Source organism: Choloepus didactylus, chromosome 10, assembly GCF_015220235.1.
Source record: "Choloepus didactylus isolate mChoDid1 chromosome 10, mChoDid1.pri, whole genome shotgun sequence".
NCBI classification, from domain to species: Eukaryota; Metazoa; Chordata; class Mammalia; order Pilosa; family Megalonychidae; genus Choloepus; species Choloepus didactylus.
The window spans coordinates 115,860,073-115,885,324 of record NC_051316.1 but is presented as its reverse complement, the minus strand read 5'-3'; the positions used below and the strand labels follow the sequence as shown (position 1 = coordinate 115,885,324).

Sequence of the window (25,252 nt, the reverse complement as noted above, 5' to 3'; positions counted from 1 at the left end):
TTCCCCCTTAGAGCAAACTCAACACTATCTCTTGATTCTGTTTACTTTATTCCTCCATCTTGATCTCGTATAAATATGCTGTATAATTCCTAATCTACAGAGGTGTTTTTTCTCATTTACTTGTCCTGTGACCTTGAGCACTACACTTTAAAAATATCTACTTGTTAGTAAAATTGGAGTAATAATAATTGACTTGCTTTCCTCATGGAATTGTGAGGGCTAGATGAGTTCATGTATGTCTAAGTATTTAGTGAGCTGGGAAATTAGAAATAAATTTACAGAGTTTTCAAAATAAATCCTGCTTTTTCATCAGTTTTCCATTGTTTTGATCAATCTTGTCACTATCCTTTCCTAAAAAAAAGGTTTGTTTGAATGAATGTAAGCAGTGAACAAGGTCCTGCCTCTTTGAGAAATTGTGAGATAATTTGGTAGGTAATGTATAATATTCCTGCTAGTTTTTGAAAGAAATGTGCTTAAATATAAGCTTCTAGTAGCACAGTGAAACCTGCTGAAAGACACCACACCATTTGTTCCTATGAATTTGAATAAATAAATGCATTCATGTAATGTCTCAAAGAGCTAATTTTACAAATGTACGTTATAAACCTTTTACGTTTAAACATTATGTAAGCCTATTCCAGGGTAGACCAGCTACAGATTACTTTATATGATCAGGTTCTAAATGCCTCAACAGGTAGAAACAATTATTTTCCATCTCTTTGTCCCCCAGCACACACACACACTTATCACTGAATTAAGTAGGTAGCTTTTTTATAGTGTATTGAAGAGATCTTTTCTCTTGTGCCTGTATAGAAACTTGAAAAGTTACAGGTTTCTTGGGAGTTTCAACTTTTCCACTTACTCAGTCTCCAAATTCCTATGTCTGTTTTATTTAGTCTTGTTGAAATCATACTGTTAGGAATGTTTTATTATAGAATAGGTCAAATTAGGCTTAGGAGCCTGAATAACATTTTATATAGTTTCTGTGGGAAAAAATGGATTCTGGATTTCAAACCATGTATTTAAAAGAGTAGGCTTTTGGATCAATTTGAGGATTGCCTTTATTGTTTATTGTTTCCTCAAAAATATGTATACATTAATAATATAGTTTCATTTATTTCTATAAAAAATTCTTTATTATTGTCTCCTTAAAAATAGATACACATTATTAATACCATACTTTTAGTTACTGTTTCTATTTAAAACAAAAAACAAAACTCTTTTCTTTTCTTATGCTACATTCTTTCATTCCTTGGGTCCAGTAGGGAGATTTTTCCTGTTTGCACTGAAGTCAGCTTCCATCTTTATAATCATTTCTATTTTTAGAATCAGGAAGACCCTACTTTTGGGGGAGTAATTCAGGAAATATACTGCCTGTGCCGGTTTCTTAAATGAAGGATACCACACAAGGAACAAAAACAAAAATTGCTGCAGAGTGTAAATCTATGAAATACTTTTGTAAACCTGTTTGGCTTTCGGAGTCTCTTTCCTTTTCCTAATTATTAATTACCAAAATTTAATTGCTCTTAAACTTGGCTTGGCTATATAGTATGAGAACTACTGCCTCAGATGATTGTTGGCTTTGTTTTTGTTTGTTTTTTAAATAAAATCTACACTCAAAATTGCAGTATTTTCCTGTGTAATATTAGTAAGCATTGAGGTGCCCCCTTCCTCCACTGGGTGCAGTGAGAATTTTTTCTTTTAAATTTTCTCTTAAATTACTAAAATAACCCAGACTTGTCATAATAAATAAAATATATAAAGCAAAAAGTGAAAAACTCTTGCCCCCTCTGGTCTAAGTAATCATGGTAGACTCTATATTATTCTAGTCAATTTTTAAATATTTACATGTACCATATAAACATAACTAGTCTATATTTGTTTTTTAAAAAGCAGTTGCCTAGCAACTAGCTTTTTACCCTTAAAGATAATTATAAACATTTCATTCATTCATGCATGCATGCATACATTCAGTGAATACCTTGCATATCTATTTGTTCTTGTTATGTTGCATACAATTCAAATGAATGCATGTGCAATAATTTACCATTTCACTGTTGATGTACGGTTAGGGTTTTCAGTTTTCAGCATTATACACAGTGGTGTAGTATACATACTTGTACGTATATCCTTGAATTATTTGTGTGAGCATCTCTAGCATAGATTTCCAGATGTGGAATTACTGGATCAAAAATTGGCAGAGTGTATGCCTACATCAACTTTCACAAATTCAGGCAGTCTGGCTCCACAGCCTTGTACTTAACCTTTCTATGCCTCTGTGTCCCCATTAGAAAATGAGGATGATAATAACATCCACCTCTGTACTAGTTACTGGTTCTCTCACGTAGCTAGTGACTTAGCGCTGTTCGTTGTCTGGAGACCTCAGTTATTCCCCATATAGGCCTCTCCCCAGGCTGCTTGAGGGTCCTCATGGCATGGTAGCTGGCTTCCAAGAGAGCAAGATAGAAGCCACAATAGCTTTTATAAACAAGTCTTAGAAATCATACACTATCATGTTGACAGTATTGCATTGTTCCCATGGGCTAGCCATAATTTATTTTGGAAAGAGTGTGGACAAAGGTTTTGAATACCAGGAGGCAGGGGTCATCTTGAAGGCTGGTTACCATAACTCATTGAGTTGTAGTGCAGATTAAATTAGTTAATTATTGCAAAACTCATATAGTACTTGGCACATTTTAAGTATACAGTTCACATTAGCTGTTATTCATTCAGCCTCTACATTTCAGGGCTAGCTGTTGAAGTTTATGTAATTCTTTTTACTGTTCAATGGTAATAAGGAAGAAATACTGTAACTGATGAAGCTGGGTTATTACGTGACTATTCTGTTGGTGACCTAATCACTAAGCAGTATCTAGAAATCTTATGCAAAAGTGCCATGTAAGTAAAAAAGTTGGCATTCGGCACATCACTTTACTGTCATGGGAATGTAATTTTTAAACTATTTTATTCTCTTTTTGATTCAGTTTTACTGAGATATATTCACATACCACACAGTCATCCATGGTGTACAGTCAACTGTTCATAGTACCATCATATAATTGTGCCTTCATCACCCCAATCCAATTTTGGACATTTTCTTTACACCATAAAGAATAAAAATAAGAATAAAAAACAAAAGTAAAAAAAACACCCAAATCATCCCCCACCCCACCCCACCCCAATCTTCATTTAGTCTCTGTCCCCATTTTTCTACTCATCCTTCCATACACTGGGTAAAGGGAGTGTTATCCACAAGGTTTTCACCATCATACTGTCACCTCATGTAAGTTATGTAGGTATACAGTCATCTTTGAGTCAAGGCCACTGGGTTGGAATTTGATAGTTTCAGGTATTTACTTCTAGCTATTCCAATTCACTAAAACCTAGAAAGGGATATCTTTATAGTGCATAAGAATGCCCACCAGAGTGACCTTGACTCCATTTGAAATCTCAGCCATTGAAACTTTATTTCATTCCGCTTCCTCCTTTTGGTCAAGATGATGTTCCCAATCCCACAATACTGGGTCCAGATTCATCCCCAGGAGTCATCCTGCATTGGCAGGGAGATTTGCACTCCTGGGAATCAGTTCCCACCTAGGGGGGAGGGCAGTGAGTTCACCTGCCGAGTTGGCTTACATGCTGGGAATTTCTAATAGACTATTATTAAGAATGTTATGTCTCCCTTTTTGGGAAAAAAATAAAAGCCATGTCAACTCTGTTTAACATTAGATAGTGAATATGTTTTTGTTTTAAAATGCAGGATTTTATAAGAGCATTATGTGGATAGAAAAAAAATTGATTTCTTGTCTGTTTCTAGTTCAGTTGATAAACTCCCTCTTTATTCAGGAGGAAATAAGCAGCAAAATGAAAGTTTAGTCATGGCTTCTTGCTTATCAGCCTTGGGTAAAGTAGTCCTGGTTATTTACTGGATTGTAGTCCATCCTGATGAGAATGGGGTCCAGCTCAGTTAGAGGAGTCATAACTGCATCTGTTACCAGCCATAACCTTTGTAAGAAAAACCACATCCAGAGTTCGTACTTCTTCCATCTTCCCAGCATCCAGAAGAAGACATTTCTTTCTAAACTGTTTGTAGGCGTGTTTAGTTTGGTTGGATTTAGAAAATTTAGACAAGCTAGTCTAGAAACAAACTAGTCAAAAAATCATCCTGCAGCAAACACTTTATGATTGAAATGTCTGTGGGACATCCAGGTGAAGGTGTCCAGTAGAGAGTTGAATATTCATAATGAGAGGTCTTGGCTAGAGATACAGATGACATCTGGATGGTTATTTAAACTAAGAGTAGATAAGATGGATTATCTTGGAAGTCTATGTAGAAGAAAAGGCAGTTTGGGGCATAAGCTTAAGTAACATTTAAAGGTCTGGCCAAGAAAGAGAATTTCACAGAGGAGTGAACAGAGAGGTAGGAGTAAAACTAGAAAAGTATGTTGTTATGGAAGCTAAGGGAAGACCGTGTGAAAAGGAGGGACCGGACTGGCCAATATTGTCATATGTGACAAGGAGGTCAAGTAAGAGGGAAGGACTAAGACATGTCTAATGACTACGATGTTGCTGAATCTCTCGATATTAAGAGCAATCTTAATGGAATTTTGGGGGGTAGGCCCTATAGGAGGATTGAACCGCAAAATGGTAGTAAACTCCATGCGTCTGCTTATCAGTGGAAATAATTGGTATGGGGTTAAGAGTAAGTGAAGACAATGTGTGTAGTTGAATTTTTGTAGTTAAGACACAAGTGGTTATGAAAGGGTGTTTTAAGATGATAGAGAGTTCAGTCTAAGTGTGAATGGAAATGAGTTGGTTTTGAGGGAGAGGTTGAAAGTAAAGGGTGGTGGGAAGAAGGAAACAGTGAATCCAGCCATGTACTGGAGAACAGGAGGGGAACCAAGGACATGTGGAATGAATTAGGTTTGAAGGAATTATAGAGGGATTCCGCTTTCTTTTAATAGGTGTGAAGGAGATTAATTGAATCTGGATGCAACAAAGTGTCAGTTTAGTAGCAGAAAGTTGAGGGTGAGTTTTGCTGATGGCTTCCATATTTTGAATGAAGTAGAAAGTGATTATCTGCAGGGGCTGGGGGAGTTGTCGAGAATTAGATTTAGAGAAGAGTGCCAAATGTTAGGAAAATCTTGAAGAACGGAGGTCAGGGCCAACCAGGGTTACACAAAGAGTGAGTTTAGTTTTCTTCAGTAGCATATAGAAGATGATACAAATATGGGAAAGCAGCCAGTTGAATAAAAGGTTGAGATTTGCTAGCTAAGTGAGGTAGAAGGGGTAGGTGGGATCGCTAGTGGACCGCTAGTGGACCGCTAGTGGTTGAAGTAAATTTTATTTTGAATACTGATGGACATAGTCTGTTGCTTCAGATAAGGAATTTTGCTTGGCAGAAGTAGCACAAGAACAAGGGAGTCTGTGAGATTAGGAAGAATGTGATTGAAGCAATGACAATGTTATCTGAGCTGAAGAGATTAGGCAGTGAAGATCAAAGTCAAGAGAGGAAGGTCTCAGGTTCAAGATCAGGTGTAGGGAACAATTACTGAGAGAACTGGCAGGAATAGTAGATGGGTCACTTATTTTAAATGTGGCACTGTTTTTGGATGACAAGATTCAGCTGTGTTCTGTGAGTGGGTGACTTAAGTGGATTGCAAATAATGATCACTGAGTTGAAGTTAAGGAACAATGTCAGAATTAACGCCAAGGATTTTTCAAAACTTTTTTTTTTTTACGGTATGACGATCTCTTGGGCTAATGATGGATGACATTAAAATGTGTGCTTCTGGTTACTAATGAGGTTGAATTTTTCTGTTCATTGGCTATGTAATTGTGAATTGCCTGTCCCTCTCATTTGTCCATTTTTCTCTTGGTGCAAGAACCATTCTTTTATTCTTAACCTTTTCTGCTTTCTTAATTTCTGTTACTTGCATTTTTCTTGTTATTTGTTTTGTTTTTTATGTGTAAGTTGCATTCTTAGTTTATTAATTTTCCTTCTTGAATAATAAACATTTTTAGTATTAGTCTATGATCACTTTAGCCAAATCATAGATATATTAATATCTAGAATTATTTGTGTATATATATCATTTAAATCTGTCTTAATTACTTCACTCATTCTCACCTATCAAGTAATGAGACTCCTGCTCATTCCCTTTCTCAGTTTGTTTCACATGTTTCTCCTTTACATAGTTCTATGCTATATTCACTTATTTATTCAGTGAGTAGGAAGTAAGCACCATTTTGAGAACTGGATTCCCCCATAATGACAAATGTAGTCAGTTGTCTGTGGTTCATTTGTGATTCTCACCAAGTAATCACGGTTCCAAATACTGCATCTCTTTTTGCTCTCAAAGAAAAAAGTTTGAAAGGAGATTTACCACTCACCATAGTGTGCTCCAACCCTGCTCTCGCACTTTGGGCAAGTCATTTAGCATGTAGGCAGTAGTTCTCAAACTTTTTGGTTTAAGTCCCCATTACACTTAAAAATTATTGAGGACTCCAAACTATCCATGTGGGTTGTATTTTATGTATATAAATATTTACCATATTAGAAATTAAAACTGAGAATTTTTAATGTTTACTTAAAAATAATAAACCCACTAAGTGTTATATTTATATTTTTTGGTGAAAAATCACTATTTTCCAGACCCAAAAATAATAGCAGTGAGAAAACTGGTATTGTTTTGTGTTTTTTGCAGATTTCTTTAGTGATTGGCTTAATAGACACTAGCTGGATTCTCATCTACTTCTGTATTCAATTTTTGGTGGTTTCACATGCTTTATAACCTCTGGAAAATTCCTGAGAAAACTTTTTACCTCCCAAACCATCTTCTAAGGCCTAATGAACCCTCGGGGTTCCCTGGGCCACGTCTTGAGAAATGCTGCTCTGGGCCTTAGCGTTGAATAGCAATATAGGGGTTTAACTAGATAGTCTTTAAAGATTATTTTATCTCAGAAATTTAGATAGTATTCTTTATTTCCCATTTATCATAAAGTGCTAAACCACATGTATAGGTGGAATCAGAAATGACAGCATAAATAAATGCTCTTTAAGGCAGGAGCAAATCACATAATTAAAGAAGTTGAAGCTTCCTAAACCACTCCTAGCATAGTTACCATCTAATACAAAAACAGTAATACTGAATTGAATAAAGACATGGAATTTATGTTGAGATGAGATTTTTGAATGATTTTTTAAAATGTTGGTTATCTTGTTAGTTTTACCTTTGAAATTTGGAACAGCAGAAAATAGTGGCCTGAGATTTCTGCTTTGTGCTGGGTTTCTCCATTGGGGAAATCAGAAAAGCAGTAATGCCACTGAGCCATTTCAGAAAGATTAGTGGAGCAAAGGCGATTTATATGGTATTTATAAAGTATTCTGCTCTCTAAAGTTTGTAATCAGAAAACCTAGTTTTAGATTCCAGATACCACTTAGTAGTAGCAGTGTGATTTGGGGCAGATATTAACCTCATGATGGCCTCATCATTTATTCGGATTCTAGATTGCCATTTTTTGTTTAGATTTTTTTTTTTTTTTTAATCCTTTATTTCTCCTATAGGTGAAAGCACTGAAAGAGAAGATTGAATCTGAAAAGGGGAAAGATGCCTTTCCAGTGGCAGGCCAAAAATTAATTTATGCAGGTATGAATAAAATATTGAAATTAATTTGCCACTTTCTTGCTTACAGTGACATTATTTTTAGTTTTCAAAGTAGTTATGTTAAGAATTATGGTATAGATTGTTTCTGTCAAAAGCATGATTGTCCATATAGAAGCAGTGAAGAGCAGTCATTTGAATATATTAATATTCAATCTTCTCTTTTTTATCTGTCTTATATAACTTTCCCTGCAATTATCTTAGATCTGTTTAGTTTTATCTTTTATAAGCATCATATAACTGTATTTTGTGTTTCTATTCAATCTGTTATTTGTGAAATTGAAACAATTGATATTTAATAATGTATTTGGAATCATTCCTGTGAAATTAAATTTCAGTTATCTGTGTTTTAAGATAAATTCCCAAAATGACTGAAGAATACTGAAAACTGTTCTATAGTGTAAATATTCGTAGTATAAAAACCTTATACTATACTATAAAATAAGTGATGAGAAAAAAAGGCTAATATTCAGAGTATAATAAAGAGCTCTTATAAATAAATAAGAAAAAAAAATCCCAATAAAAAAGCAGCAAAGAATAGGAACAGGAAATTGCAAATTTAATAGCCTCACTAGTAATAAAAAAATGTATGTTAAAAAGACAACATGCAAATTTTGTGGGGAAAATTTTTTTCTTTGTTTTTCAAAGTAAATACTTAACACAGCTCACTGAAGATGTCAGTGAAGTGTAGGGTCTTGGATTGTCTGTGGAGTCTTCTCCTGGATAAACATTGTGTGGTATTTCTTAACTGAAAAGGTTTAAAGGAAATGCTCACCCCATAATCTTGCCTCACCTAAAGAGGCAGGTAGTTAGTGACAGCATAAAACTAGTTCCCAAGTCTAGACCCGGCCTGTTTTCTCATTCCAGAGTAGAGGCTCTTTGTTCCTCTCTGTCCTCATGCTTACAGTTTTTGACTCAGTAATTTTTGAAAAATAGAAAACTAAATTCAAGGAAAAGAAACCGGAAGGAATCCTTCCCTAATATTTGACCTTCACCATGACCAAAATCATGTGTACTCCTTTATGCCTTACTCATTTCATTTACAGTTTGCTTCTTTTTGCATACCAAGTCATTTTCTGAAGTACTTTTTGCTATAAATATCTCACTTTCATAGCACTGGGACTTTCCTGTTTTGTCAGGTATCCTGTATTTGGGGGAGCAGGAAGTTCATTGCTTGCCCCTTCCTCTCATCAGTAAGGGATATAGGTTAATCCCCCAGATATCCCTGGGCAGTCCCATACTTAAATCTCTTTGTCTTCATATCTCCCCTAACTCAGAACCTAGTTCATATTTCCTGACCCAGCAAGTCTAATTAATAGAAAGTTGTTTAAACTTCAGTTAGGTGTAAGACAAAGATTACTGTGCCTTAAATAACACCTTTTCTCTTAATGTATTAGGCAAAATCCTTAATGATGATACTGCTCTCAAAGAATATAAAATTGATGAGAAAAACTTTGTGGTGGTTATGGTGACTAAGGTAAGTTTCATCCTCATTCTTTAAATCTTTATGTATGCATGTGAGTCTTAAAAAATAATGATCCCAAGCCCAACCTTTATTCTTTTAAGTTTATACACACCCATTGAGCTCTGCACTTCACTGCTATTAAAGGTTTTAAGAATTTACGTTGGGTCCCCCATAAAGTTAATAGTTTTATACATTGTAGTTTTAATATGATTTTTGAGTAAATTAAAACAGTTGAAAATGTGTTGAAAAATCATTAGATTTTGTTGAAATAATAAAATCACTAATTATATAGATCACTAGAAAATGTGCTTCTTACAAATTGAAAAATGTTTATTTTGTAGCTTTTAACAAGGCTGCCTTAAAGGACTTCCTAAATTATGTATTAGATCTGACAGACTCCTCAAGACAGAAGAGACATACAGACTCAGAATTTCAGAGATATTTCTTAGTGAATAGAATAACTTTTTAGAAACTACAAAAAGGAAGACAGCCCCCCCAAAAAGTGGCAATGATTATTGTGAGAAAGTTCTGAAAGAAATTTTGTTTATATACTTGTTTTGTTTAAAGATATAATCATGCAATAGCGAGTTAAGACAAATAGAGAAGTATTAGTGCCCATGACATTAATCTTTAGGACTAAAGTGTCCTAATTGTCATTCAAGAACAGTGTTACTTTTGATACTGAAAAAATAAGTTTAAATGGGTGATTGAAACTGATACTTTTGTATTGGGAAACAATAAGCAGCTTTAGTTTACATGTGTTGGACTTAAAAATTGTTTAGTCCATTAAGAACCATATTGATTTTGCTGTATTTAAGAATTTACTCAACATTAAACTTTAAATGTAGAGGAACAAAAGCATGTGAGGAAGCCTTTTTGCATCAAGTTTTATCGTACATAGCAGATAATGGAAAATGTAGCCACACGTTTGGATGTGTTTCAATATTGATCTTATTTCCTTTAGTATGGCAGTAATTTGAACATTCAGAACATAGTAATTAAACAGAATTAATCTCAGAATAGGTTCATGCATTTGAGAAATAGATACTTGCAGACCATTCTTACTTTATATGGAATTCTGATAGTATTTGTGGGTGTTTTATTTTGATGTTAATGTAGAGGCTTACAATCAAAAGGGGAAGGAGGCTGCTACAGTTAGGTACTGTGGAAGCGGTGAGAAAGGACCTTATTACAAAAGCAAGCAGAAAAACTTAAAACCGGAGGGACTTGGTGCCATGTGGTAGAAGGCTAACTAGCCCCTCTAGGCAAAAGGGACTTTGAGGACATGGTACATGTTCCCCTTTGCTAATGCTGCCGTTATGTAAAATACCAGAAATGGATTGGCTTTTATAAAGAGGGGTTATTTGGTTACAAATTTATAGTCCTAAGGCCATAAAAGTGTCCAAATTAAGGTGTCAACAGAGGATACATACCTTCACTGAAGAATAGCCGATGGCATCCGGAACCTCTGTTAGCTGGGAAGGCATGTGGCTGGAGTCTGCTGCTCCTTTGCTCCTGGATTGTGTTTCAAAATGGCTTTCTTCAAAATGTCTCTGGCCTTCTTTTTCTCTTAGCTTCTCCAGGGCAAACTCTGGGCTTCATCTCTTAGCTTAGCGTCTCCAAACGTCATTCTGTCTGCATCTCCAAACATCAGCAGACATCTGGGGCTGTGTCAGCTCTTAGCTTCTCTCTTAAATACTCCAGTGAACTAATCAAGGGCCACACCTCCATGGAAATAATCTAATCAACAGACTAATCAGTCTGCCCCTCCAAGATTACATTAAAGAATGTGATTTTGTGGGGGGCATAATAAATTCAAACCAGCATATCCCTCCCCACCCCAAAAAGACGTGTTCCTTCCAAATGCAAAAATACATTAATTCCATCACAGTACAGATAGGTACAAAGTCTTATCAAAATCAGTTAGTGGTGTGGTCTGTCGTAAGGCATAATTCCCCTATAGATGTGGACCTGTGAGACTTAGGACAAGTTATCTGCTGCCAATGTACAAAGGAGGGACAGATATAGGATAAACATTCCCATTGCTGTAGGGAGAAATTGAAAGGGAAATAGGGGTGACAGAACCAAAACAGTTCCCAAAACTTACAGGGCATACTTCATTAGATTTCAAAGTCTGAGAATTATTTATAGAATGACATTTTATCCTCTGGACTTGAGAGAGCAGCAGTCCCACCCTTTCCAAAGGCCTTCGCTGCAGCGCTTGTCTCTCCAAATGCTGGGGTGAGTGCTCCAACATATCTGCACAATGGGGAGACCACCTTCTTCTTAACCCCACCCTCCTCAAGCATCAGGATTCCTCCTGGACTCTGCATCTCTGGGGCAAAGACTCTCCCCTCTGAACAGTGGGGTGGTGGCCAGGTTCTCCCCAATCCCCGGGGAGTGTACTCCATTCTTTCTGAGGTCTGGGGCAGCAGCACTCTTCCTGCACATTGAGGCAGAAGGCCCGGCCTCTGCCTCCAGGGCAAACTCACCCTTTCCACGTACGTGGGTTGTTTGCTCTCCTTGTAAGAGGTTTCTTGGTTTCAGACCTTGGCTTCCATGTTTCTGCCTCTTCTCAAGAAATGTTTCCTTCAGTCTATCCCTTTTAGTCCAGACTGGCAGTGGTTCTGTTTATACATGTCTTGCAAAAAAAAATTGTTGGCTTGGCATGCAGTATACAGGGGTCAAACCCATCAGATAATAGGAATTTCCATAAAGCCTTTCTGGATAACTCCATCTCCTGGCTTGTACCAAAATGGCTCGCTGGTTCCAGGTTTTGTTAAATCCTCACATGGGGCTATAGCCTCTGGGGTTTCACTTTCTGGAAGCCCAGAGTTTTTCTAGACCAGCAACTTCTGGTTTCTTTGAACCCAAGAGTTCAGTTCTCAGCTATCTCTTTCCTCTCGCATTTTACTATAAGCTGCAAGGAGAAGCAGTCTGCGTTTTCCACTTTTAGTTTGAACATCTCTTCAGCTAAGAATCCCAGCTCCTCACTTTCAAATTCTGCCTTCCATCTGACACTAGGACTCAATTTTGCCAAATTTTCTGCCACTTTAAAACAAGGATCACGTTTCTTCATTTGGCAATAACACAGTCATCATTTGTTTAAGTCTTCATCAGAAGTATCTTTAGAGTCCAAATTTCCACCAACAGTCTCTTGAGAGCAATCTAGGCCTTTTCTGTCAAGTTCCTTGCAGTTCTTCCAGAGTTTTCCCCTTATCCATTTAAAAAGCCATTCCAACATATTTGATATTCGCAAACTCAGCACTTCACTTCTCTGGTACCAAAATCTGTTCTGGATTGCTAATGCTGCCATTATGCAAAATACCAGAAATGGATTGGCTCTTATAAAGGGGGCTTATTTGGTTACAGATTTGTAGTCCTAAGGCCGTAAAAGGGTCCAAATGAAGGCATCAGCACGAGATACCTTCCCTGAAGAATAGTCATTGGTGTCTGGATCACCTCTGTTAGCTGGGAAGGCACATGGCTGGCATCTGCTGGTCCTTTGCTCCTGGGTTGGTTCAAGATGGCTTTCTCCAAAATGTCTCTGGCCTTCTTTCTCTCTTAGTTTCTCCAGGGCAAGCTCTGGGCTTCATCTCTTAGCTTAGCATCTCCAAACATCCTTCTGTCTGCATCTCCAAGTATCTCCAATCGTCAGCAAGCATCTGGGGCTGTATTGGCTCTTAGCCTCTTTCTTAAATACTCCAGTGAACTAATCAAGACCCACCCTGAAGGGTTGGGGCCACACCTCCATGGAAATAATTAATCAAACAGTCCACCCTAATCATCAGAATAATCAGTCTGCCCCCCACAAGAGTGCATTAAAGAATCGGGCTTTTGTGGGGGGCATAATTAGATTCAAACTGGCACAGTACATTACAAGATAATATTGATCACAAATAATTAAGGAAAATATTAAATACATATAATGCATTTAAAATGTATTTTTATCTGAATTGATTATTGTAAAGTTTTGGTGCCTAGAAATGCAAATCTTCACCTATCTGAAGCTCCAGTTTATCCACAATGAGTTTTACAATACTAATAATCTGTAGAGTAATACACTGACTGTTAAGAAAGTTATAGAGCTAAATACAAGACCCTTAGAATAGAGAAAGGGTGGACTAAATGCTACTAGTATTTTTAAAAGCACTCCCCCTACCCTCTGCACTTGCCACCTTTTCCCTAATGTACTCTACTATCTCAAATCGAACAAGACATGAAGCAGCTCCTTGCTTTTACAGTTTGTTAATTTATACTTGAGGCAAATTATGTTGAATTTTTTCCATCTTCCATAGTTATCTGCTGTCCTTAGGAAAGACTATGACCTAAATAGGTAGTGAACATTGATAGGCCTTAGGAAAAGAATAAAACTCAGGTAGTGTTATTATATAGTATTATATAGTATTATATTCATACATATATAATTGCTTTTTTTCTCTGTGGGAAGTTCTGTGGCTTTAGTTTTAAATCAGAAAGTGCTGAAGCTAAGTACATAGTTATGTGGTTATAACTTTATTTGGTCTTTATTTTTCTGTTTATCTACATATTCATCTCAGTGTTTGTTTACTTGTTTGTACTTATACCTGTTGGTTTGTAGTCAGTGTTGTGATTTTCCCCTTTCTTTAAGTTCAGAATATTCCACATGCTCATTAATTATACTTTTATTTCAAGAAAATTATTTTGGTAATGCTTTTAAATGATGGCAGTAGGTAAAGGTTATAATCAAGGAACTCAAATCATAAATCAAATTCTGCTGGGAAATTATATGGTTCTTTTTTTGGGTGCAGATTGTGTATATTTTTAAATATTGGCTTTGTTTTTTCAGATTAACTTAATTTGAGGGCAGAAATTAATAACTGAAGTTAATTAAGGTTGATAGTTAAGATCACATGCTCTTATCAGCTTTGAATAAAGTGATTCATATTGCTAATTTGATCACATGATGACACTTGATAAAGTTATTTTCAAATTACAAGTTTTTATCAATGTTTATTGGTAACATCCCATAATAATATAGACTAATTAGAGATAGAAGAATAATGTATTTTGTCATAATTCATTATTTTGCTTTTTAATTTTTTTTAGCCAAAAGCAGTGACAGCACCAGCACCAGCTACAACTCAGCAATCAAATCCTGCCACTACTGCTACAGTTACTTCCTCTACAGCAGCAGCCGCAGCTCAGGCTCCAACCCCTGCCCCAGCTTTGGCTCCCACTTCCACACCTACACCCATCACTCCAGCGTCACCAACAGCATCTTCTGAACCTGCTCCTGCTAGTGCAACTAAACAGGAGAAACCTGCAGAAAAACCAGCAGAGATACCAGTGGCTTCTAGCCCAACATCAACTGACAGGCAAGAACTAGATTCTAAGAAATTTTATCTCAAAATTGTTTTATAATAGGAATTTCATCTGTGTTCCTATTTTGATTATTTTTTGATCAAACTGACATTCTGCTGTGTTAAGCTTTTTCTGTACTTTGAACCCTGATTAAAACATGTGCTTGTGGCTACTAAGGGAGAATATAGGTACAAATTTCTGTAATCCAGGTGTCTACACTTCTGCATTCCACCCGATTGGGCTGGGGTTTGGGGGACACTGTCAAAAGTCATTATTTGTTTTGCGTAGATGAGTTAGGAAATACAAGTGACCAAAAAGAACAAGAATTGCTAAATATCTAGACATTGCCACCATCAATCATTATATTTGATCTGTATTCTTTCTGGTCACTGTCATATATATCATAAGCATCCTTCCATGTCAGTAAATATTTTTAGTTGCTGTCTTGTTTTTGATTCTGACATTTGTTAGCTCTGTGGCCTTAGGCAAAATAATTAACCTCTTTGGGTTTTTTCCTCATCTATGAAATGTGGATAATACTAGGACCTGTATCATAGAGTTGTGGTAAGGGTGAAATGAAATTATAAGTGGAAAAGTTGTAAAATAGCACCTGGTACACAATAAATATGGAGTAATAAGTATTAGCTGTTACTGATATTTCACTTGCAACCTTTTGTTAGATATATGGATCGTTTTGATTTTTCTCTATGTTGTTATCTTTGCAAACTTATGTAGACATTTTAGCTTCTGCCTTTTTAAACCAAAAGAAAAATAAATGAAACAAAACTTAGAATTTTGGTGCCACTCCAGTGCACTTGAATGAGATGGAAAAAAATTGTTTTTACATTCACTATACTTCCATATATTGTTTCAATTTTGTTATCATAGTTTTCAGTTTAAAATTGTATTACTATGGTCAAGACTCATAATTTGAGTTTTTGTCTGTTTTTCTGTTATGAACCAGAACCAGGTAACAAATATCTTTTTGGTGGTTCCTGTCTGTTCAGTACTATGCTTAGAAGAGAGATAACATGCTGGGATACTTGGGGAGCAATAAATCATTTTTTGTGGAAGTTGGCAGGTTAGGATTATTGATCACTTTATGAAAAAAAGTTTTTTCAATGGTGAATAAAATGGCCAAAGCAGGTGCTTTAGTCAGGGTTCTCTCGGTTGGGAAGAACTGAAACCAATAAAGAAAACTGTTGTAAACTTATAGGGGGGTCCCTCCTTAATCTTAGAGCATGGGCTTTATATGGCTGGCCTTTGCTGGCCTTCAAGCTGTTCTGTTTTATGATTTTGTGCAACGTGAGACCTCAGTGCTAGCGGTTAAGATCCTTTATTTTATTGTTTTGCCTCTAAATGCAGTTTCCATGTGTGGCACAGTCAGCCATGGTTGGCAGAGTCTGAGTCACCTGGTTCATTGCTCACTGAGGGTATCTTCCCAAGGAGTTGATTCCCTGAGAAGGGGGAACAGGCTCAGGTGAATTGTGCCAGCCTAGTACAATTCGCTTTAAGCATTTGTTCCGGTTTGCTAATGCTGCCATTATACAAAATACCAGAAATGGATTGGCTTTTATAAAGGGGTTTCATTTGGTTACAAATTTCCAGTTCTACAGCCATAAAAGTGTCCAAACCAAGGCATAAACATTTGTATACCTTCACTGGAAAAAGGTCACTGGCGTCTGGAAAACCTCTGTTAGCTTGGAAGTCACAGACACATGGTTGGCATCTGCTCCGAGGTTCTGCTGTCAAAATGGCTTTCTCCCAGGACATTCCTCTTTAGGCGTCTGTGGGTATTCTCTTAGTTTCTTCCAGACAAACTCTGGGCTAGCAAAAGTCTGCTTTCAGCGGCCATCTCCAAAATGTCTCTCTAGGCTGCAGCCGCACTGAGTTCCTTCTGTCTTAGCTCTTATAGGGCTCCAGTAAACTAATTAAGACCTGTGCTGAATGGGCAGGGCCACGCCTCCATGGAAATAATCTAATCAAAAGGTAGTACCCACAGTTGGGTTTGTCACATCTCCATGGAAACAACCTAATCCGAAGATTCCAACCTAATCAACGCTAATATGTCTGTCCCCGCAAGATTGCATTAAAGAACATGGCGTTTTGAGGGGCATAATACTTCCAAACTGGCACAGGCATTCCAAGACACCGTTGCCTAACTTAGTCCATCTATCCTGTGAACAACCAGAAATATGTTTAATTTGGGAGATAACCCAGAGTTTGATTAAGTTCTTACATCGAAGGGCTGTTGACCAAAACAAATTGGTTTCCCAAAACATTTAAACACTGTTAAGTTTAAATCTGTCTTGCTTTCAGTACAGTATATCTTATTTTTCTTAAATGCTTTAAACTCCTTAAAAAGCTTACAGTGTATTTCCAAATTGATCAATACATTTGAGACATTAGTTAAAAGATGTCATGCTAATATCACTTTAAATTTGTTTCTTTTTTTATCCTTGTTCTCTTTTCCCTCTTGGGGGCACAATTTTATTCACCTATTATCAAGAGTCAGGATTACCTTTTCAAACCTACAGAGAGGCTGAATAAATGAGTTGATGGTTAGTGATCCAGAAAAGCAGACATCAGAGTCCCCACTTAGTTGGTCTTTGTACACCAATTACTTTTTCTTCTTTCCCCAAATTATATCCCTCATAGAAAGATAACACAAAGGTAACGATGAGAGAAGGTTTGAATACAAGGCCCTTAAGCTGTGCCTTATTCCCTTCGTCTGTATTTTAAAACATTTTGCATCATGTAAAGCACAGAACTTAGTGAGAATGATTATCCGGAAATATGTTGGCATGAATTTGAGGGTTGTCAGAAAGTTTTTCCATCACCTCTGGCCTCACATTTCATTATTATGGATTTGTTCCTTTAAGTCGATTTTGTTGTTTAAAAACTACATAACACAGTGCAAATTCCACTTGCTGTTATCTGCCTCTGAGAATTGTACTTGTGCACAAGGACTGTATTGTCTATAATTGAGGACACCTGGAAATGAACCTAAATCTCCATCAGTAAGGAAATAGCTGACCTGTGGTATGTTCATACCAGAAAACAAAGCTACTAAAGTGTGGCAGCCAGCAAGTAGCAGCAGCATCACCTGAGAGTTTACTTGAAATGAATTCTTAGGCCCTACCCTAGACCTCTAATCAGAATTGTCTGGGGATGGGTCCTCAGATCTTTTTGTTTGTTTATTTGTTTTTTAATTCAGTTTTATTGAGATATATTCACATACCATACAGTTCCTCTATGGTATACAATCAGCTGTTCACAGTACCATCATATAGTTGTGCATTCATTACCCCAATCTATTTTTGAACATTTTCCTTATCCAGAAAGAATCAGAATAAGAATAAAAAATAAATATAAAAAAGAACACCCAAATCATCCCCCCCATCCCACCTATTTTTCATTTAGTTTTTGTCCCCATTTTTCTACTCATCCATCCATACACTGGATAAAGGGAGTGCGATCCACAAGGTTTTCACAATCACTATCACCCCTTGTAATCTGCATTGTTATACAGTCGTCTTCCAGAGTCAAGGCTGCTGCGTTGGAGTTTGGTAGTTTCGGGTATTTACTTCTATCTATTCCAATACATTAAAACCTAAAAAGTATTATTTATATTCGTGCTTAAGAATGTCCACCTGAGTGACCTCTCAGCTCCATTTGAAATCTCTCAGCCACTGAGCTTTATTTCGTTTCACTTGCATCCCCCTTTTGGTCAAGAAGATGTTACCAATCCCACAATGCTGGGTCCAGATTCATCTAGGATCTGTTTTTTAACAAACTCTCCTGGTGAATTTTTAGGCTTGCTGAAGTTTGAGAAGTCCTGATATTCAGTACTATGGGGCAGTTAAAATATGTGGTGTGTGTAGAGGCAGGTTGCAAAACAATTCAGGCAATAACTATAAACCAAATCAAACCAAATGAAAAACCATAGAACATGGTACATTTTCCATGGGCATGCATGTTAATGTGTAGGGAAAAAAGTAATGACACACTAACTGATAACAGTGGTTTCCTCTGTGGGTAGGGGAAGGGAAAGTGGTAAGACAGAATCAAGATTAAATCTTGTATCTGTAATGTTTAAAAATAGAAACAATATATGAAAACAGTGTAAATTATTATATAAAAGAAAAGTAGTGAGGGAGGCTAGTCTATACATTATAAAGATTAAAACAGTTTGGAGTGGTTTATTTTAGAAAGATTGCTCTGTGAAGTAGAGGTAGATACAGGGCCTTAATATAAGGTAAAGACATAATCTCAGACCACAGAATGGAAAATGCAATTGGAATAAATGCTTAGCCATCTGGAGGGAAAAAGGATGGATTCCCTCATACCTTACTCTCATAAAAAGAAATTCTAGATGGATAAAGATTTAATGTAAAAATTAAACTGTAAACTAGAGAATACGGGAAAAATAATCTTAGCTTAGAGAAGTCCTTTCTATGCAAGATAACCAAAAATTAATAGGAAAGGCTGAGAAATTTGACTATAGAAAAAATTTAAAAGTTGGTAACCATACTAAAGATTCCTTAATGAAAGCTTGATTTGGTCCACCACTGGAATACTGTACATTTGGGGAAAAATGAGGTGGGTCTGGTTATACTCACATGGAATAATTGTTAAGTTTAAAAAAAGAAACAACAGCATAAAAGCAAGACACAAGTTGTTATTCTTTCAAATAGAAACTGTTAGTAGTGGTTGTCTCTGGTAAGGGGTCTTGGGCAGGAGGGTAGTGACTTAGTTTTCCTATATATGTTCTTCCTGAAATTTAATATCCTCCACATGTTAGTTTATTATCTAGTTTAATGAAGAAACTTAAAAATAATACCAAGGTATTGTTTTAATCATAATAGTTAATACCGGGCATTCCACATTTACAATGTTGAATGCTTTGCAAAGCACTTCACACGCAGAAGAAGCCCTAGCCATAACAGTATGGGATATATGGCTACTAATGTTGACCTTTTGTATTGATGAAGAAACTGAGCCTTAGAAACTTGTTAAGTAATTTATGAATTTAAACTTGTGTTCCCTTGCTCCTGCTATGCCACAGAGCTTTCTCAGTACTGAAGTCCAGAGTATTTTTGTTTTTAAAATTAGGATAGAAGTTTAAGTGGGTGTGTGTATTTTAATTTAAACTGCTAACTGTTGTTACCATTTCCACTTTTGTAAACTTAACTTTATTTTTCTTTGGTCTGCTCTCCATGGCTTTCATATACTTTTTTTCTCAGTCTCATTTGCAGTTCCTCAACAGAAATTTTGTCCTTTAAAACTGGTTTACTTTAGGTTAGAATTTGGATTTATCCTAGCTCTGTATTTTTGCGTACGCTATATGTTCCTTTACTTGAGTGCTTTCCTCTTTCAGTTTTCTTGTTCAAAGCTTATCTATAAGAGCTGAGATTTTTCTCTATCAAGACTCCTAGTCCCTTCCAGCCTAATTTCGTTTCTGCATGTACTGTTTTCTCATGTGCTACTTTTGATTTCTCTTGTATTGTGGCTTGACTTAAAGTTTACCTAACTTCTCATATAAATTCTAGTGGTGTGTTATCTTTTTTAAATACCTTAAATAGAGAGTAAGCTATTTGTAAGGATTTTATTTAATATCTTTGACCATGTAAAATGATGGATTTTCAAAATAGAATGAGTATTGAAATTGAAAATTCTTTCCAAGTCATAAATGGTGTGGGTCAAGCTTTTGAATTTAATCTAGACAGAGACTGTTTAAACATTGTAACCAGGCTTTTACATTTAATTAAAATCAGAGAATCTCTTTATGAACGGACAGTTATTAAGCTTTAATGTTAACCTTACGTGCTTTTTGAAATCGATTTTCTGAAACCCCTTTACAGCACATCAGGAGATTCTTCTCGGTCAAACCTTTTTGAAGATGCAACAAGTGCACTTGGTAAGTATCTACTTTACCTTGTAAGTATCCTATACAGCTAAGGAAAATATTAAGTTTCCTTTCTGTGATCATGAAAATGTGTTCATTTTTGTAGTTGCTTACAATGGAGCTGCAAAATGATTGATTTAGATAATTTTCAATTACTAACTTGGTGTGTTTTACTAAGACTTTTTAAATTCATATTTTATTAATGGAATTCTCAACATTTGCTAGTTAAGTGTATTCCTTTTCCTTAAAGCCAGAAATTTTTCATATTCCAAATGTGAATTTTAAATGAGGTTTTAACAAAATTTGGTCTGTATACAGGTTTATTACAAATTAACTTTGGGATAGGTATAAAATTTTACTAGATCTGCCTCATTCTTCATCTTTATTCACCTCCAGTCTTCATTTCCAACTTGTGACCTATAGATTCCCATCTCCATCTTGTTCCTTGTATTATACTTGCAGCGAAAATACCTTTTTATCCCAACTTTAAATTTTATCCATTGAATAATGCCTATCTTCCCTTCACCCCCCAATCTGTCAAATCAATTATTTTAAACATTATCTCATTGTAACATCTCTGATAGGGTTCCTCCTGTGCTTGCTAATTGTTGATCTTTTGGCTGGCTACCCCATTCCTGCACTTTGCTATTTTCTGATATTACTGGAAATGGGAGGCCTGGAAGACTAGGGGCAGGCAGGAACAGCAGCTTCAGTGGGTTTGGGCTCCTGGGTTCCTGCTTACCTGCAGCAGCAGGGTTCCAGCAGCAGTAGCACTTCAGAAGACTGGGTGGGATTGCTCCTCTGTTCCAGTTTGCTAATGCTGCTGTTACGCAAAATACCAGAAATGGATTGGCTTTTATAAAGGGGGTTTATTAAGTTACAAATTTACAGTCCAAAGGCCATAGGAGTGTCCAAACCAAGGCATAAAATGAGAATACCTTCACTGGAGATAAGGCTGTTGGCATCCGGAAAACCACTGTTAGCTGGGAAGGCACGTGACTGGTGTCTGTTGATCCTGTGTTCCAGCTCCTGTGTGTTCTTGGTTCTTTCTCCCAGGACGTTTCTCTCCAAGCACCTTGGGGTCATGTCTTAGCATATCCTGGGGCAAACTCTGGACTTCATCCCTTAGCTTAGCATCTCCAAATGTCCTTCTGTCCACATCAAATGTCTCCAAGCATCAGCATCAGCTCTTAGCTTCTCTCCGAAATTCCCTCTCAGCTGCTCTGAGCTCCTTCTGTTTGTGAGCTCCTTTATAGGACCCCAGTGATTTAATCATCCTGGATGGGTGAGGTCACACCTCCATTGAAATAATCTCATCAAAGGTATTACCCACACTTGGATGAGTCACATCTCCCTGGAAACAATCAAAAGGTTCCAACCTAATCAACACTTAGGTCTGCCCCCGCAAGATTGGATTAAAGAACATGGTGTTTTGGGGGGCATAATACATCCAAACTGGCACATCCTCTAACCTAATTGTGCTGAATCCATGATTCTCTCATTGTCTTGGAAAGGGGCATACTAATTGCCCATAGCATTTAGTGGCAAAATAGTTTATTTAAATCATCAAATGTACCAAACCCAGATTTCCGTCTTTTGAGGGGACTGTTTCCTGGGACCATTCTGTTACCAAATAACTTATGAGTTAGTGTCTAGTCAAGAAAGAGAGAGAAATCACGTTAGCTCTTTCAAACAGGAGAAGGGTTAATCCTAGGAAATTATTACATAGGTATTGATAGGCTGGAGAAGGGAATTACCCAGAGCTCAGTCAACTGCTCTGTAGTCTTGGGGCTGGAACCAGCTGATGCTGCTGAAGGCTCTGCTGCTGCCACTGCTTTGTCAGTGCTGCTGAGTAGGAGCTCAGGAATCCACAGCTCCAGCCCTGCTGCTGCTGCTCCTGCTGCACCCAAACTTGGAAAATCAAATAAATTATTGTTAGTTCCTTTAATCGTTCCTCTTTATTTAGAAGATCAGTCCAGAACTCATTCTGTGACACATCTGTTATATATTCTTCACCCCTGCCTCTTAAGGCTTATTAGCTCTCTCTCTTGTCCACTGTCCTTAGTTTTTCTTTTTCATGTGCCATCCTAAGATGTGAAAGTATCAAACTGCTTATGGGCATTTCTGTTTGAATTTTTATAACTTAAGATATTAGGAGGCATGGGGTAGTGATTAGGAATGCAGGCTCTCGAATCTGACAGCTTGTTTTGTATCTCTACACCACTACTTACCAGCCATTGAGACCCTGAGCAAGTTATTAATCTCTTAATGCCTCAGCTTCACCGTCTTTAAATGAAGATGAAAATAAAACTTATCTCATATGATTGTTGTGAGAATTGAATGAGAAACACTATAATTAAGGTTATCTGGTTCCGATTCTCTACAGCTATTTTGTTTATATTTTTTGCTGATCCCTGTACCTGGAAACTAGACTACTGAAAGCATGTTGGCAGTTGCATGGCTTTGTGCTAGAATTATTGTATCATTGGGTAATTTAGAAAATACAAATATATTAAAAAGTGCTTTATGGGATAGGAAAGGACCGTTACCCTTGAATGAGATATCAGATGCTAAATTTGCTCAGTGATATTTAGGTTTTATAGCTAAATATTTACTTTCATAGCTATTAAATATCTTTAGTATTGAAAATTATGCAGGAAAAAAATATTTATTCAACAGATATTGAATGATCAGCTTTGTGTCAGGGAAACAGTGATACAGACTGACATGGTGGTCCCATACACAGTCAAGCCTGCATTCAGGTGGGGGAAAGAAAAAAAGAATGAAGTATAATATAAATTACACATCATCATAAATGATATTAACAAAACGAATATGGGGCTTTCATAAAAAACAGAGGGGAAAGCTGTTCAGGGTGGTTAGGCAGTAACTGTCTGAGACCAGGGATTTTTAAGTGGAGAACGGGAGCATGTGAAAGAACTGGCCATCCAGATAAAGCTGGCTTGTTGAAGTACCCGGAGGAAACCTGTGTGGTCAGAGTGTGGTGAGTAGATCATTGAGGGCCGGGAGCACAAAATAAGATAAGGTTTTCTTTTATGAAAGCTCACTTTTGCAACTGGCCGACGAATGGATTGTAGGGCAAGAGTTGGAGGAATCAGGGTGTGATCCAGACCAGAGATGGTTTTGAGTGATGGCAGCAAAGATAGAGGGAACTGGATGGCCTTGATAGATAATGTAGAGATAGGGCCTACCAGAAGTGCTGATCGATTAGACATAAAAGCTGAGGAAAAGGAATGGGAATCGTGTGGGTTTCTGGCTTGAGAACATGGGTGGATGGAGTTGCCATTTATTGAAATGGAGAAGGCAGATAATGGTGGGGTGCATTTGAGGTCACAATATAGAGAGATCATGTCCTAGGATTGGTTGAGGAGTGAGTGGAATGTGAGGAAGTGGAACACAGCATATGTGGAAAGCTTTAACTGAAGGGAAGAGAGCTGAAAGATGGACTCATTACTGAAAGAGGAATTGGGGTCAGGTCAAGAGAGGTATGTGTTTTGGTTTTAGGATGCCATAAAGGGACATAGTTAACTGATCAGAATAATTAATTGGAGAGAGAGATAGATGGGAGATGGAGAAGAGAGAGGGTAACTGAGAGTTCAGCTGTCTGAGGAGGTGAGAAACGGAATGGTACCCAGAACACAAGTGTAAGAAGAGGTGGTTTTAAGTGAGGGGAGCTCAGTGATGGGAACCTTGAGTTTCTGCTTTAGTCAGAACGGAGCATCTTCTGTTGTCTGTTGCATGACATTTCAGTGAAGAGTGAGTTAGGTCTTCAGCTGAGAGGAAGGGTAAGAGAGAGCCTGTGGGAAGGGACTAAGTATTGTAGTGCTTGAGGCATTATACCAGTTTTGTGTGGTAAGTGAGAGTAATTTATCTGGCCCCTGACCCCCTTTTCTCCACTGTTTTCACAAAATGAGGTGTCAGAGTTGCAGGGTTGATTGTTCGAAATGCTCCTCCTATGTGTTTTTTTCAAAAGTGTTTATCTGTCTCTTTTTCCAGATGTCTTCTCTGACTTCCTGTTAAGTCTCTGCTCTTTGCTACATTTGTACCTGATACTGTACTTACTGTGGCACTTACTTAACAAGTTGTATTCACTTTCTGTTGTTTCTGTAATAAATGACCACCAACTTTGTGGCATAAAGCAACACAAATTTATTATTTTAAAGATCTATAGGTTAGAAATCTGACATAAGTCTCACTGGGCTAAAATCAAGATGTGGGCAGGCCTGTGTTCCTTCTGGAGGAGAATCCATTTGCTTGCCCTTTCCACCTCCCAGTCCAGCTACCTTCCTTTGCTGGTGGTGGCCCCTTCCTCCATCTTCAGAGGCAGCGTCTGTCCTCACGTCATTTCTCTGATCCTCTCTTCTTCATCCCTCTGCTACTTTTAAAGCTCCTTTGATTATATTGAGCCCACCCAGTTAATCCAGAATAATTTCTCTTTTTTAAGGTTAGCTCGTTGGCAGCCTTAATTTCATCTGCAGTCTTGATTCCCCATTACCATGTAGACCAATATATTTATAGATTCTAGGAATTAGGGCAGAGACATCTTTGGGGAGCGGGGGTCATAATTCTGTTTACCGCAGGTATGTTGTAATGTATTCTGCTGTTTATTTTTGTGTTCCTAGCACTGTGGTGACTGAAATATTGTATAGATATGCACTCAAGAAATATGTGGAGAATGTTTATTTAATGTGTCCCCCCTCTTTTTTTTTTTAGTGACAGGTCAGTCTTACGAGAATATGGTAACTGAGATCATGTCAATGGGCTATGAACGAGAGCAAGTAATTGCAGCCCTGAGAGCCAGTTTCAACAACCCTGACAGAGCAGTGGAGTACCTTTTGATGGTGAGAAACA

The 25,252-nt window shown here is 37.1% G+C and overlaps 1 protein-coding gene across 1 annotated transcript in view; it reads left to right on the top strand.

Annotated features, from left to right (window-relative positions):
* RAD23B (RAD23 homolog B, nucleotide excision repair protein) overlaps nt 1-25,252 on the top strand; it is a 43,836-nt gene that overhangs the window by 6,892 nt on the left and 11,692 nt on the right. The window contains exons 2-6 of the mRNA XM_037797512.1: nt 7,568-7,649; nt 9,062-9,141; nt 14,218-14,486; nt 20,337-20,392; nt 25,115-25,242. Of these exons, the coding sequence (XP_037653440.1) occupies nt 7,568-7,649; nt 9,062-9,141; nt 14,218-14,486; nt 20,337-20,392; nt 25,115-25,242 (615 nt within the window). The remainder of the gene's footprint in view (nt 1-7,567; nt 7,650-9,061; nt 9,142-14,217; nt 14,487-20,336; nt 20,393-25,114; nt 25,243-25,252) is intronic.